The sequence below is a fragment of the Macrosteles quadrilineatus genome, unplaced genomic scaffold (genome assembly GCF_028750875.1).
Source record: "Macrosteles quadrilineatus isolate MER2022 unplaced genomic scaffold, UCM_ALF_1.0 Scaffold_128__1_contigs__length_305072, whole genome shotgun sequence".
NCBI lineage: Eukaryota > Metazoa > Arthropoda > Insecta > Hemiptera > Cicadellidae > Macrosteles > Macrosteles quadrilineatus.
This window is the reverse complement of record NW_026542721.1, coordinates 248595-264057: the sequence shown is the minus strand read 5'-3', so window position 1 is coordinate 264057 and position 15463 is coordinate 248595. Positions and strand designations below refer to the sequence as shown.

Sequence of the window (15463 nt, the reverse complement as noted above, 5' to 3'; positions counted from 1 at the left end):
TTTAGAACTACGTAAGGGTGGGTTAATTAAATTAGTCAAATTTAAAGATTTTTTCTTAAACATCTTATCGAAATCTTTTTTTACATATGGAAAAAGATACAGATGGTTATAATTGTAGGTCTTGTATATTTCCGATGCGAGGTAGGCGTGTTTAACATCTATAAAACTGTGAATAAAGGTTTATAAACTTCCAGGGTTTAAGGTTAAATAGTAAATTTCAACCCATTAAAGAGTCATGTTTTCAGTAGGCATGTTATTCTCAAAAGGTAGTTTTAAAATTAAAATACTTGCGAACGTATAATTTTGGTGTAGAAAGTTCATATTAAGAGCAAAATATATGTATTTTTTTATTATTGGAAATTTTTTCAGTACCAAAAGATTTTTTAGTCTTGTAAAATTAAATAAAACACATATGGTTATGGTTGAAAAATAAACATAATAATGTGTTTATAACAAGCCATTCACAGTATACTGGCAAATTACAAAATACAGTAACTCGATATAGGGGTACAATAGAAATAAACTATACTTCAATACTTTAAATTTTTAATGGCGACTATGCAAAGGTTTTAAGCCAAGTATAAATGGAGATAAGTGTAGGATGAATGGTGTGATCTTGTAGTCTTTGTTACTGACTAAGTCTGACATGTTCCTTAAACACAGCTGTTAAAGGGCATACAGTTTATAGTGTAATCCGAACCACATTTTTTCCTTGTAATTTATGAATTGGTCTAAAAATCAGGATATTACTGCGGATAGTCGTAGCATAGATGAAGTTTTTTATATTACTTCATCTGTGGTCGTAGTAACGAGCCATGGCTCGGTCCCCAGGTACTAAACACTTAAACATAATTGTTTAAGATTGAAAAATTACCACAACAATATGTTTCAAAACCATGTACTGTAAAAAAGTAATTTATCGCATATTAAAAGTACTCGTTTTGAGTTAATAAAAAAAAATCTTAGAATTGAAAACAAGAATGGCATATTAGATTAATTATGTTGCTAATTTGTAATTTAAATGAATAACTACAACCACTCTTGTAAACACTTGAAAATTTATCCCAAGTAAAAGGCAAATTATAAAGAAATCACAGTTCAAACAAGGGGTTAGTAGCAAAAATAAAAGACACCTTATAACAAGACTTTAATAAAGAAAGTAATATCACAAGACAATAGAAAGCTACGGGTTTTAATGTCACGTTCTTTGTGAAAACTTGATAGGGTAGCCTTCACTGCTGACTAGAGTGACTACGTACTTCTTCTTGAGATTATAAATGTCGAGGTCCGTGGATACCTTTAATTTTCTGAGGACCTGAACTAGCATCGTCTTGACTAGGTTTTCAGTGTAGGTTTTGCCTGAAACATAGCCCTTTTGAGAATTTCTCCTTAAATTGTAAACGCTGCTGCTAAGTAGTCAAGCTGTTAAGTCACTTGAAAAAAATGTTAAATAGGAGCAGAAAATGATCAGAGTTGTGGGTTTAGAAAAAAGTCTCAAACGAAGGAGCTCATATTAGTCAATAAATGCTGTCTTATTTCTTATTACATGAAATTAAAGCAAGTAAGACAAAAGTTATTTTCCCTTCTTGCCTCGAATTAATTGCTGTTAAGGGATGTTTTGTATCATTCTCCTAAATTATCAACACTTGGTAAATTTGCAATAATGATCTTGACAATCTTTTATTGCGTTACAGAACTTAAATCTATTCTCGCACTCACGAACGAGCCAATTAGATTCAAATGAGAGCTCCTCTTGTCCTTTGGTATAATTGACAGGTTTTCATTATTACATTAAGGTTCTAAATTTTATTCTAAATCGGCATTTCAATTGTGAGGATACTTGTATGGAAACTATCAGACTGAGAAAGAATTTCAAAAACAAATACACACGTTTTAAAACTATTTGAACGTGAGGCTTAGTGAATTGGCACAATTAAATTAAACTAATATTGCTAATACTGTACCATTAAGTATACTGAGTATACGTGTGTACTCAATGCTAATACTTTACCAATGCACATTCTGCTTCCTGTGCTGAATGGAATAAAGGCGTGTTTGTTTCTGGAGGCGGGGTTTTCAGGAGAGAAGTGTTCCGGGTCAAATTTGTCGGGATCAGGGTAGATGTTGGGGTCCATGTGAGGCCCAACAAGACAAGCGACCACAGAGTTACCCGCTGGGACGGTGCATGTGCCTGGAAAATAAAAGTTTGTGGCAAAAGTTGATGATGTTTATACGTCTTTTTTACGCTGTATACAGACATTTTTATACATGGTCACTAAATACTCTATTGAACACATTGACAAAAAGATTACCTTTTAAAACTGCAGTAAAACGTTTGAAATTTTGCGAAGAAACATTTAAATATAAATCTAAGTTTATCATTATGTGTTACCTGTGGTTTAGAGTTTTGTAATCTTGAGTTAAATGTTTTGTAAACAAATATAGTTTTATTTTTCAAAATATTAACACTCATATTTTTACATAGACATAGAAATATTGGCGATAAAAAGAGTATTGTTTAATTTTCATATCAAAGTACATTGACTCTGGGAATATTAAATTTGTCTTACATAAAACAAATATTGACATTTAACAAGTTGACAAGTTGAAGGGTTGATTTTATGAATTCGTTATTTCAAAATATTGACATGTAACCACAAGGTAAATTAGCTGATAGACAACTTGTGACAAATTGACGATTCAAGGAAAAAGTATCCTAGTGTGTGATTAAAGTGGAGGGTAGTTTTATTTACAGATACTCTCCGGAGCTTTCCTTTCTCGAGAGGAAATTACAATTTCCTTTCTCAAGAGGGATATTATAGTTTTCTAAATTTTCACACCCACAGCTTGTGATACACAACCAAACAAAACAGATAGCGATTTTTGATTGGCTGCATTTGAGCCATAACAATCTGGACCTTGGTTTGCCATTTTAACCCCCAGACCTGCCCCAGTACTTAGTCTAACTACAACAGTCCACATCGTACTCAGTTTCAGGTCCTCTGTAGTTCTCCTGCTGACGTAAGGCACTATGATCGCCCACCTCAACGTCTCCTTGTACACCTGGTCAAGATACTGCATCTTGCTGATGTGATCTGTCGTGACGTCATCGTCCTGACCCACTACCTCAGTGATCTCCTCGTACACCCGCTCCTAAATGTACAATACACATTTTGAATTTTTAGGAATAGTCAACAATTGTTCCAAAAAGTTCTTTTAACTACTCATTTAGAAATAGTGAAAAGAATTACTCCCAATTCCAATCAATTAACCCCATGTTCATGATTACATATGAGTTTTAAGGGTATTTTGGTGGCCAACCCTTTCAGGGCACTCTTATTCAACATTTCGGGACAAAGCTACATTTGCAACAAATTTTAAAAACGTGTAAACTAGTTAGGAATGTAGCGCGGGGTGCTTAAAAAATAGTAAACTCAAATATGCAAAATGCCGTTCAACTATTGCAAGCCCTACATTCCAAAAATGTTTTAAAATTTGTTAACTTAGTTAGTTGGCAACCCTAAAGACCAATGTTAAATTTTTACATTTTCAAATGAGTTGTGTAGCGATGAGGTAGTGGCTGTCGCCAATCACGTTTTTAGGGCTACAAGACCCTAATTCCAAAATTTAGTCAAAATCTTTCCGCTGGATTTCGAGATATATGACAGACAGGCAGACATTGCTCGTATTAGAGTATACGATAGGATAGGGGAGGATAGACCTAGCGTTAAAACCGGGTGATCTTAATCAATAGCAAAACTAATATCTCATTCACTCATGTGTCTCTTTAGTGTCTTAAAATCACATAAACATTATCTAATTGAATAAAGGAAATCATTCCGTTTTGGTTATCACACATTGCAAAACACGTAATATAAAATTATTATGTTGATTACCTGGATTTCTTGTAGTTTACCGAGAACCATTAAGCAAGAAGACACAGTCAGACTAATAGTGTCCGTACCCTGTTAAAACATCCAAAGTCAGTATGTAAAGTTTTTACTGTAAATTTGGTTGAACTTGATCACATTCAGTGTTAGTCTAATGGATGGATAAATATACTGACATTCAGTAGACCTTACTTTTATATATTATAATTGTAACCGATTTAAAATGTTAAAACTTCATTTTAATTTTATCTCACCATGAACTGCCACAGTGTAACAAACTATAGGAGAAAACTGTAAAGTTGATTACTCCTGTAGTTGGTTTTATTGGTTAGTTGGTAGTTGGTCCATGTAGTTAGTCTAATTCATAAATAAAATAAAGGTAGCCTATTAAAGCGGCCAGCTTAACGCAAAGATTATTTTATTTATTTTATCAAAGCTTCATATAAACTTCTTTAAAGATACTAAATAATAATAAGAAAGTTATAACATATAAAAGTAACATAAGAAAACAGCAAATGAATTAATATTGCTTAGTTAAATCATTCAACTACATTTGTCATTAAATACATGAGATATTGATAACTCTATTTTTTGTTTATTACGAATGATAATTAACGTTTACACCGAAATTAATTACCCAATTAAGCAGCGATTTAAACACAATAACTATCTTTGATAAAATAAGTAAGTCTTTGACCTACCATTTATAGGTACGGGCATAGAATGCATTCATAGTCTAGTACAGTAATTGGTATTGTGTATTTAAAGGTACTTACCGTACAATACAAAGTTACCATTTCACCTTTCAAATCACTTTCTGTAAACTGAGGATATTTCTTTTGAAGCTCTCTGTATACATCAATCAGATTTAAAGGACCTAAAATACAAAAATATTAGTTGCAGTTCTGTCCATAAAATAAGAATCATAAACGAAAATATTGGAGAACTGTGAGTAAAAGTATCCTCCTTAATTCACTTAACTTAACAAATTATTTTAAAACGGAGTTTTGTATCTTCCATTATCTATGTCTTGTCGTTATTATAACTTAACGACTCGATAAGAACCTATTACATTTCTTATTTAAAATGCAGCTACGTACAAAGCTTTTTGAAAAAATCACCCAAAACTTTGTACGTAGTAGCTTAGAGTTTGTACGTCTGTGAAATATTTTGTACCTACTTTTAAACTAATAAGAATATTATATTTTATTTCCATTAATAAATAACTTAACAGTTGGATCAAGTTATTTAATTCAAGTAAACGAATTGTATGTTCATTGACCATATTTACCTTCATGTTCACTCTCCTCGTTCTCGTTTTCCGTTGATTTGTTTTTGTTTGCATGGTTGGTGTTTGCAACCTGAAACACACCAAACATCTTAAATCATAATATTTCGTTAACATTTCATACTAAAATTAATTACCTAGCTTACATTTTAACACTTTTTTCAACGGTCAGGAACTATGTTTGAATGCACATGCAGCCAAGGCTCATTGTATCTTTGTAGTTTTGCAGGATTTGAAATTTTTGTCATTGCGCTCTCTGTTTTTAGATCATTCAAAACTCTAACACAATAACTATTTTTCCAGTGGAGTAGAATGATGTTTTTTTAAAGGTTTGGATACACAATTCAATCAAACATAAGTATGCTTTATACCTTGAGTGGAGCTTCTGTAAATTGTGTCCATAATTTGTCCATTTCTTTCAGCTCTTTTCTGTATAGAAACTCAAAAATGGGGTCGACCCTCAGCCAAGGCTTGATCATTCTCTGGGAGAAATAGTCGGGAATCCTGCCACAAAATTGTTATTTGAATTACATATTTTTTATTCTAATAAGCTTGTTTACTAGTGTGCCGAAATAAACACAATTTTGCTTGGATATAGCTAGACATTGCAAAATAACACACAATCACCAACAAAAATGTATTTTTCATTTACAACGTTCCTGCGTAAGAACGTTTTAGACTACCTAAATTGCTTATATTTTTTATGTTTTTATGTAAATTGGCAATATTAATTCATAAATAGCTTTGTATGGCACTGTTAATTTATCAGCATATATTTGTAAATATAACATACAATCGTACGTTTAAGAAGTGTTGGCAAATGTAAAACATTTAACTTATGGCATGTTCATTATACAAAATAGGATTTGAAGTATAAATTAGTATATATGAACAGCATATCTGGCAAATATACTGATCAAAAGCTAATCAAAGCCTTTACGCGATACTATTTCTTTAATGGCAATTTTAAGTGCATTTGACATGTATACTTACTTTTCTACTACTTTGATCAAGCCTTGAAATTCCTTGGATCTGGTATCAAAATCCAACTCGGTCCCGAAAATCAGTTCTATGGACATAATACAATTAACTGAACAATTCAATTTTTCCCCATTAGTTTATTCGTTTAAGTTGATGTATCCATTTAACAAATGCATTGATTGTATTTCTTTTCTGCTGAATTACATATATAATTATGTATTTATTGTGTTGTTTTATTTATTCGTATGAAACGCTCTAATTGTATTAATACAATTCAATGTATCATTATAGTTTTATACCACAATTACATAGCTTACCAAAAGCATAACCTCCTCAAAAAAGGCCATGCAGAAAAAAGTGCAACGCTGCAGTCCTGGCCTACAGAAACAGCTATAACACTAATTCACATGGAGAATCTGTGCAAGGCTAAAGTTTACACGTTTGTTAAAAACTGTACCATGGCAATTGGCTGGTAAGTGTGAAGTTGCCACATCGATCATTGAGGCCTTATGTTGGAGGAGGCTATGAATCCATTATAGTAGTTAGTTCTATTGTTGAGAATATAACTTACGACAGACAGTTTTCAGAGAGACACTCATTGAGGGGTGCAATACATCGAGAGATTCACCGCTCAGATGCTCCTCTATATGAGACACCATCTCCTTACTGTTGCTGTTAAACACTGACATCATCTGCTCTACGTTGCGAGCGTGAAATAGAGGGCTAATGTGGCGTCTGGTGATCTTCCAAATGTGACCTGAAACGTAAGGTTTGTTGATTGATAAAATTGTATTCAACGTTCAAAGCTAAATGTTGAATATTTTGTGATGTAAACTAAAAAGTCTTTTAAAACAACCGTTTTTAAGTGAATTTCCCTATAGGGAAGTAGCTATTTTCGTAGGTGGCACGGTAAGACCTGGGCCCGAGACCCATTTTCTTTTTTTCTTTTTTGTATTTATTTATTACATGGATGGCAAACGCCATTTTACAAGAGAGTTGAGTTGACATTGATAAAAATTAAATGTGACTTAAAGTGAAATAGTTATGTGTGAGCAATAAATCAATATTATAATAAATATGAAATAATAATAAATAATATGAAACATAATAACATGAAATACGATAACAACACAGTTTTCGATGAATAAATATACATGATTTCAGGACGTAACAGCTACACATGTTGCACGAAAAGCAATATAAATAGACAATTTAACAACAAATATCCCCGCCGCAGCAAACCTGCAGGTTAAACGAATTTAAACTTTACTGATTACATGTTTACTAAAATATTTCCATAAATAAGACATATTTATTCCCAATTTTAATAACATTAGATTTAACGAGTGCTTAGATTTGCTGCTACAGGGAAGGTAAAAAGTGTTTTTTGACCATACCTCAATATTATAGGATTAAATAAATAAATTTGCCAAATTTTATCAACATATAACTATGAACAAGTAAACTACGACTGTTTTCATTTTCTCCATAAGAATAACATGTGAATTTTAAATTAATTTTTTTTTAATTTTCTTTGTGACTGACTGTTAGGCATACAACAGCGCTTCAAATGTACTAAATTATTTCTTTTTTAAGCCCTATAAAATGGTTTTGAAAGAAATTGTAAAATATTTGGTTTTTAGGGTCAAAAATGGGAAAATCCCATTTTTACCCCATAAAACCCCCCATAAACCCCTGATCCCATGGTCCGATTATGTTGGTTTCGAACTCGTTCGAATAAACGTAGGTTTACACGTTTCTACCAAATTTCATCAAAATCGGATCATTTTTGCTCGAGTTATCGCGCTAACGGACACACATATATATATATATATAAGATAAAGTAAGGTTAGTGATTATGATTATTAACCTCCCTGTAGCAGCAAACCTAGGTACTCGTTAAACTTAATGTTATTTCAGTAGATTTAAGGGAAAATCCAATTAGGCAAACCACAATTATTCACTTATTCTGCAGGTTTGCTGTGGCGGGGGGTATTACTATTACTGTTACTGATATTGGTGTTGTTACTACCTATAAGTATCAGTGCCATACTGCATATAAATACTAATCCACTCCACTATCACTCACCTGGAGCAGTCAATAGACCATTCCCGGCTGCATATTTAAAATAGTCCAATTCAGACGCTTTCTCAAATGCAGCAGACGTAGTTAATATTTTCTGGAAAATAAAAAATATATACATCCAAGGGTCATATTCCTGTGTATTTTATAGCGTTATCTTTTTAAAAAATTATTCAACCAACTAATGTCTTTATTTATATTTCGTTGATTCTTAACGTACATGATTAACTATTCGCGGAATTTATGTTTATGTCATGACTAATAATTTATTTTATGTTTCGCCTATTGGCACTCTTTTAGCGAATTTCCGTAAAATAAAGTAGATATTACCGTAGGTGACACGGTAAGACCTAGGCCCGGGACCGATTTACTTTTCATTCTGATGTATCCAGTGGCCAAAAACACTATTTGTTAAAATTTGTGTCTATGCGTATATTCCAATATACATATATTTCAGGGGGTTTCCCCATTTTTGACCCTCAAGACATAAGATTTTCTAATTTCTCTCTAAACTTTTTGAACAGCTTAAAATAAAAAATAAATAGTTTTACGGTTATTGTTTAAATGGATAACAATGGAAAAACTTTTAACTCAAAATTCTCTTTTTATTCTTATAGAAAATAAGTAAACTGTTGTAGTTAGCTTGTTAATAGATATATTTTGATTAAACTTGGCAAAACTATTTATTTTATAAAGAGCTATATTATTTTACTAAAAAACACACTTTATTACCCTCTCAGTAGCAGCAAACCTTGGTACTCATCAAACCTAATGTTATTTAAATGCGAAAATCAAATCAGGCAAGTGTAAATTCGCTTAGTCTGCAGGTTTGCTGTGGTGGGGGTATTTTGATTTCATTATGCGCTATTGAAATGTATATTTTTTGTAAGATGTTCCTCTCTGAACATGGTAGTCTGCAACGAGACCGAGACTACAAATTTTTTGACGTGGTCGTAGCTAGAAGAAATAGTTTGTAGTGTTTATACGGTGAGCTAAAAAAGTCCCGGGACGGATTTCCAATTTTTGACCTGAATAATGATTATACTGTAGTTCCCAAAACTCAGCCTTCTAGCTAGTCTGGAAGTTGAAGAATTAGTGATGAATCAGCCAGTGAGAGCTTTTACTTTTATATGTTTAGATAAATTAAATAGGATTATCTAAATCTAACCTGAACATCTTCAACTTTATGAAAGAGCAATACAGGTAGAGGGCCAAGCCAGACACACACGTTATAGAGGCCTGTGCTTACAGCTGCTTTTGACATGTTGATAATTGCTGATCTCGTGAAACCTGCATCAAAAAGTACCAATTGTAATAATAATTTTAAAAGTAGTACTTAATATGGGATTTTATATAATCCTGCAACCCTCCACGATTTTATATGTTACATTTCGTTAATGTAATGAAGTTGACCTTTTCGTAACCAGTAAGAAATATGTAGTTTAACCCTTGAATATTGTGTATGAACCTATACATAATATTCTTCACTCATATTTTCCTCGTTGCGTCCTTATCTCAATGTAATTAAATGCATCTCTTTATTGATATTCGTACAAATAATATCCAAATAAAGGTAGTTTTAAGGACTATTTACTTGTGTTGTACCTTATACCTTATTATAATGATTAAGTCCATTAAACTAAAACGTATTTCTGCATAGAACTTTGTTTTAACAAATAAATATTAAAGTATATCGACATACTCTAAAGAAAAGGTATCGTATTTTCCTATAACTTATCTTGTGGGTCCATAAAAAACTCTTTACCCGTAGTAAAACTTCCACAAATCCTCCTCCTACCTTCATTGCCTCCGAGCATCAAATGTAAGCTCCCAATGATTGGAAATACTTTAACTGTAGATGGCATCCTCCTGGCAACTTGTAGAAAGTCCCATTTGGTCCACTGGAACCAGCACCAGACTACTAGAAGAAGCAGCAGGACGTATGCGAGGACTGACGTCACCACGCTCACCAATACCCCCAACATGGCTGGGGAAAGAAACGGAGAACTTTGTGATCCAGATTTGAATAAAATTAATCTCACAAAATTATAACTTTGTGGGCACTTATAGCTAACAACCTAAGAAGTTATGTAGAATTTTAAAAATAAATTCCACGAAGGTTGCCAATTTAATCATTGAAAAGACTGAAGCTTTTTTATGGTTTAAAAACGGACAAAACTGTCCTTGATTAGTCCTTGACTTTTGATCAATGGTTCAGGCTATGAAAGCAGCTTATCTTAGTCAACAACACAATTATGATCTCATTTATTTTGCCCCTATCGATTTGCCCTAAAAGTCTAATTTGATATAAAAATCCACATTTGTGATGGCCTAATACTAAAAATATTTAGGCTGCAGTGCCGAACTATATATCACATAGTCAAATACATCCCTTTTATGGTTCTTCATCACGGATTACCCAGTATTCATTGCAAAAGTGAAGCCAGGGTTCACGATATTATCACCTTTAACTAAAGATACTGTATAGTTTTTTAAATATACTGTATATTAAATAGTTTATTTTAATGCACATTAACGCCAATGCGTAATGAAGTATTATACAACTCGATTTTTATTCGTTTCCACTAAAGAACCCATACGAAATGTATACGGCACACAATAAATGGTGAATACATAGTCGAAGAACACAGGCTTCAATTTGGTTTAGACAAGAAGGTTTTTAACATTGGGAGTCCCTGTATCAAAGAACGTGATTTAGTTGCAGTAGTGTGCTGGAAATTGTAATAAGCATATTCTGTTCTGTTATATTGTCTTAGAGGGCTTCCTCAGGCCAGGTGTGGCTTTGGTTAGTACATATTGATTGGCCTCGAAGGAATAACTATAACATTTTATTTACTTTATTTACAATTTTAATTTGTTTAAATGATACAATGCCACACATTTGATTAAAACAAATGTAAATTAAATATATTTTTTTAAATAAACTATTTTTTACGGTAATATATTTTATAGTGATAAGATTCTCCGTAAAAATTGCTTAAAAGTCTAGATTAATTGATCATTAGCTTTTTAGAGCAGCTTCAGATTCAGATTCGGGTCAATACTTCGTTGCGAATCATGAGCTAAGCGACTAGCAATTCTATAAGGTTATATACATTTAATAACCCCTTTTCACTCCATTTTACGTAGTATTTTTCCTTTTTTAATTTATTTAGAAAGCTACAACATTTTACGAAATTTTATTTTATAACTTGCTGCAAAAGAAAGAAATTACATACTTTAGTTGTAAGCATGTCAATCGAGGTCAATTCTAATACATCTAAGATTCTTGACTCAGCCGTTGCTAAAGTTTTAGGTTCGTATAAACATAATAACTAGTTATAAACGCCAGGGCCATTCATAATCCTTGGCACTAGGTTTCTTACATCTGATTTACGGTTCCTAGTAAAATATGCTTATATTAATCATAACTTATGCAATTGAGTTATAATTAAAAAACCATCTTATATTAGGTTAAAAAACGTTTGCAAAACTTATGACAGTTACCCTGACCATACTATTAAACCGAATTACACGCGGGTTGTATCAAAAGAAAGGTTAACGCTCCTATATGTGCAGGTTTTATTTGTATTTTGAAAATATTTATGTTAATTGGGTCAAAAATGGAAATTAAACTTTTCTTATGGAGATTTAACATGGGGCTAATTCTATATATTTAGACGAGCAAGTTTATTAAGACCCCTTTTTCTCAGATCCTTGGCATCGCAGGGAAAATCTACGCATACTGTTAGAAAGATTATTTGCCTGTATATGTGCAGAATCCCTTTATAAATGAAAATAGGCTCAAAAATAAGCACAAGAAATAAATTTAAAGTTAAATAAAAATTAACTTGGCCCTAACTGGTTGCCATGTTGGTGACGAAATAACAACAAAATATAAACAGAAAATCAAAACAAATGGAAGAAATTCCGATCACATGTTTTATTTACAGCGTGGGTCGAAAATAGAAAAGTTTGCACAATACATTCTTTTGGTCAAGTTTTCGACCACGGCGCGAGCTCTAGTAGCCTACTTCATAATTTAAAATTTAATTTATAACTCAAAATGAATAAGGGCAATAAGGGTCAATTCCAACTGTTTCTACAGTTTTATTTAGAATCACATCTTCCATGACCTCTCCCAGCTTCTGTAGGTCAAGGAGATGGTCATACAAGTAGAGGAATGATACGTCAGGTTGTGCAACATTCCTAGACCGCGGAGACTTTGATGGTTGGAAGTACTGAAGGCAACACTGTATCAGGTCAACGGCTCTGCAGAGACCACTCTACTGGAGATATTTACAGAAACTGAAAGTGTTGGAAGTTATGGGCTGTATTCACTTGTGGGTTTGAATAGTATGATTTAAAAATATATACCAGTTGTTATACTAATAGGGCTTAGAAAATATTTTATAGGCTCTTCAAGTTAAACATTTTCCTTTCCCAGTCTTCTGAGTCCTAGGGATATGTTGATTGATTTAATTATGTCTACATGAGTTATACTTATCTTTTCCTTTAAACATAAATATATGATTCTAATGAAATAATTTTTGTTGGACGCGCACACTTACAGCAAAAATAAGTAAAAAGTTAAAAATACTTAATTTTGGTTAAAACTCACCCAAAATTCATCTCAGTTGTCCACTGTCTATTTATGATAACATTGGCTTAGCGGTAAATTTTATTAAAAGTCAAGTAAATATTTGCTACTAAATTAAATTGTGAAATTTAATTTTAATAAATCTATGTATTTATGTTAGGAATTTTTAAGGTTATACTACAGAATCCATCTTTAAAATCCGAGTTTTTAACAAATCAATTTTAAATTAATCTTTATTGTTGGAATTTTAATATAAGAGGATGGAAATGACTAAATCTTGTGAAGTCGTTCAGCTCAAAACTGGTATACCGGTTACTTATTGTTGTATAAACATTCGTGTATAAACATTACAGAACATGAATTTTTAAATTACAATAACAACGAAAACCAACATAATAAGATTAATTTATTGTAAGAAACTGTTAACAAACAGCATTAATATTAAATTATTGCTGAGTAGTTAGTATTTTTAACCTAACCAGTATTATTTAAAACTGTAAAAGTTGTCAATTTATTTGTTAAAATTCAGGCTGCATTATTGCTAGTGTTATATCTACATAGAGACAGAGACGACTGTATTATATATCTAAGATAAATGAGAAATTTTTTTTTATTTAAAGTTTCCATTAGAATATAATAAAATTACAAAAAAGGCCTTCATATATTTTATATACCTAAAAAAGTGTTATATTCATGCCATAAACATTAACTCTTCTTGTACATAGGAATGTTCTACAATATCGATAAATATCCCGTTGAATCTTGCATAGGAAATAAATTTTACATGCAAGCGTTTGGTACACAAAATAGAATTATACAAAATACAACCAAAAAATTCTATTCGCCTCCGTATTTATAATGTAATTCCAAGACGGGCAAATGAATACAATGTATTTTAGGCCTTAAGCATTAAGTCCTTAACTTACATTTGACGCTAAAAGGACTAAGATTTTTTGCGGGTGAGATTTCACACCTGTGATTGCCTTACTATGTCCAAATATTTAATAAAATTAACATATCAAATCTGTATTATGTGGGTGATATTATTTTTATTGCTAAATTTGAAAACACTTTAGTTCCTTCAATATCAATTAATCTTTCAAACTATTTTGATATTCTTTTGTATCACTATTTTCAAAATTGTTACCTGGTACTAGAGTAAAGCGCAGAGATCCTGTCGTAAGTCAACTAGGAAAAAGACTGCCCCAAGTTTGTCTTGGAGTCCCTGAAGAAAACTATTAATCCAAGTCTGCCTTGACTCAGCTTGGACAGACCATTGATGGCTGGCGAAGATGAGGAATACTTGAGCATTCTTGTCATCCTAGCAATGTTAACCACATGGCAGTTTTAGATTACAATGTTAGAGCACGTAAACGATCGTTAGCACTAAGTGGCCGCCCTTCAAACGTGCCTCGAATTCGAGATTAAATGAAGCATTGACTTGTAAGATGGGGTAGTTATGCTTATATAACTGATGATGGTCGCTATCTTTGAGTGTATACATATATACAGTTTTGAAAGACTTTTCTTTCACGAGATTACTCAGTGTAGGAATCTTCGCCGGTGTTGGAATTTGTCCGTGTGGAAGACTATTTTCCAAACGTCAGCCAGTTGCTTGGGCAAAAAGGTTTTCTATTTTTTTGGCTCGTAGGTGTAAAGACAGCTCCAAGATAACTCCATGGATTAAACATACTTCCGACTTCCGATAACTCATTCGGAACTAGATTCACATTAGATTATTATTAAAGGAGATTTTAGAAGATACAACTCAACAACTTCCATAAGGATTATATGCAATATTCATGATATGATGTTACATAATGACGTTATATTATTTAAATATTAAATTTATTTTTAATGGTCTAAATCAAACCGTACGGATATTGGAAGGAACTGAGGCTCAAAAAAAGGTTTAGGCCAACAGGTAGAAAACCCCTTATTTACCTTTCGTTCAATTTGTTGGTAAAAGTTGCACGCGATCGTATGACTCATGATGCTGAATTAACCGTTTAGAATCATTAATATTCAAACCAGCACAATTCAATCTAAACAGGATATCTACAGAGGTGTCAGAATCCAGTGAAGAAGCGTTAAAATGAAGTGTGGAATTCCTCACATTCTGGGAGTGAGTGCTCGTCCTCGTACTCTTACATTTCCTTTTTACGAATCATTAAACACTTCATCATTGTCAAACAAATACACATACAAATGTTCCTACCTTTAAGCCTTACGTTAATAACTACTAATATTAAACTTTCAAACTTAATCTAAATTGTAATATATATATATATATATTTTTTTTTTTGAAACTTTAAACATTTATTATAAATATTACAAGACAAATAAATCTAAATTACAGATTAATATTATTTATGTAGGGCAGATTAGATGTATTCAACCAAAATAATTTGTGAAAATGACTTAACCAAAATATAAAAAAATCAGTAATATACGTCTTGGAATCCGTTTATGTTTTTTTTTTTTCAAAATACGCATTGAACGTTCGAAAAATGTTTGTTATATTATTTTATTGCATATAAGTAACACACTTGATGGATCAAAAAAAAACTTAAGGTAGCAAGGTAGTCGAATAAACCACCACTGAAACCAAACACAGTGTT

The 15463-nt window shown here is 32.1% G+C and overlaps 1 protein-coding gene across 1 annotated transcript; it reads right to left on the bottom strand.

Moving 5' to 3' along the window:
* Positions 1–1130: 1130 nt before the first annotated feature.
* On the bottom strand, positions 1131–14026 carry LOC128982135 (cytochrome P450 4V2-like). The gene is made up of 13 exons (XM_054401184.1): positions 13990–14026; positions 10041–10229; positions 9411–9532; positions 8249–8339; positions 6731–6916; positions 6172–6247; positions 5550–5682; positions 5182–5251; positions 4667–4767; positions 3897–3965; positions 2988–3153; positions 2012–2191; positions 1131–1359 (listed from the first exon to the last, which is right to left on the bottom strand). Exons 2-13 carry the CDS (start codon positions 10225–10227, stop codon positions 1199–1201), a joined length of 1542 nt encoding a protein of 513 aa, XP_054257159.1. The 5' UTR covers positions 10228–10229; positions 13990–14026; the 3' UTR covers positions 1131–1198.
* Between the last annotated feature and the right edge of the window lie 1437 nt (positions 14027–15463).

Coding starts and splice junctions, on each gene's coding strand:
- LOC128982135 (XM_054401184.1), bottom strand. CDS start 10,227: ATGTTGGGGGTATTGGTGAGCGTGGTGACGTCAGTCCTCGCATACGTC. Junction 2,192..2,987: donor TACAGAGGACCTGAAACTGA/GTACGATGTGGA, acceptor TTTATTTTCCAG/GCACATGCACCGTCCCAGCG. Junction 1,360..2,011: donor AGGAAGCAGAATGTGCATTG/GTAAAGTATTAG, acceptor GCTATGTTTCAG/GCAAAACCTACACTGAAAAC.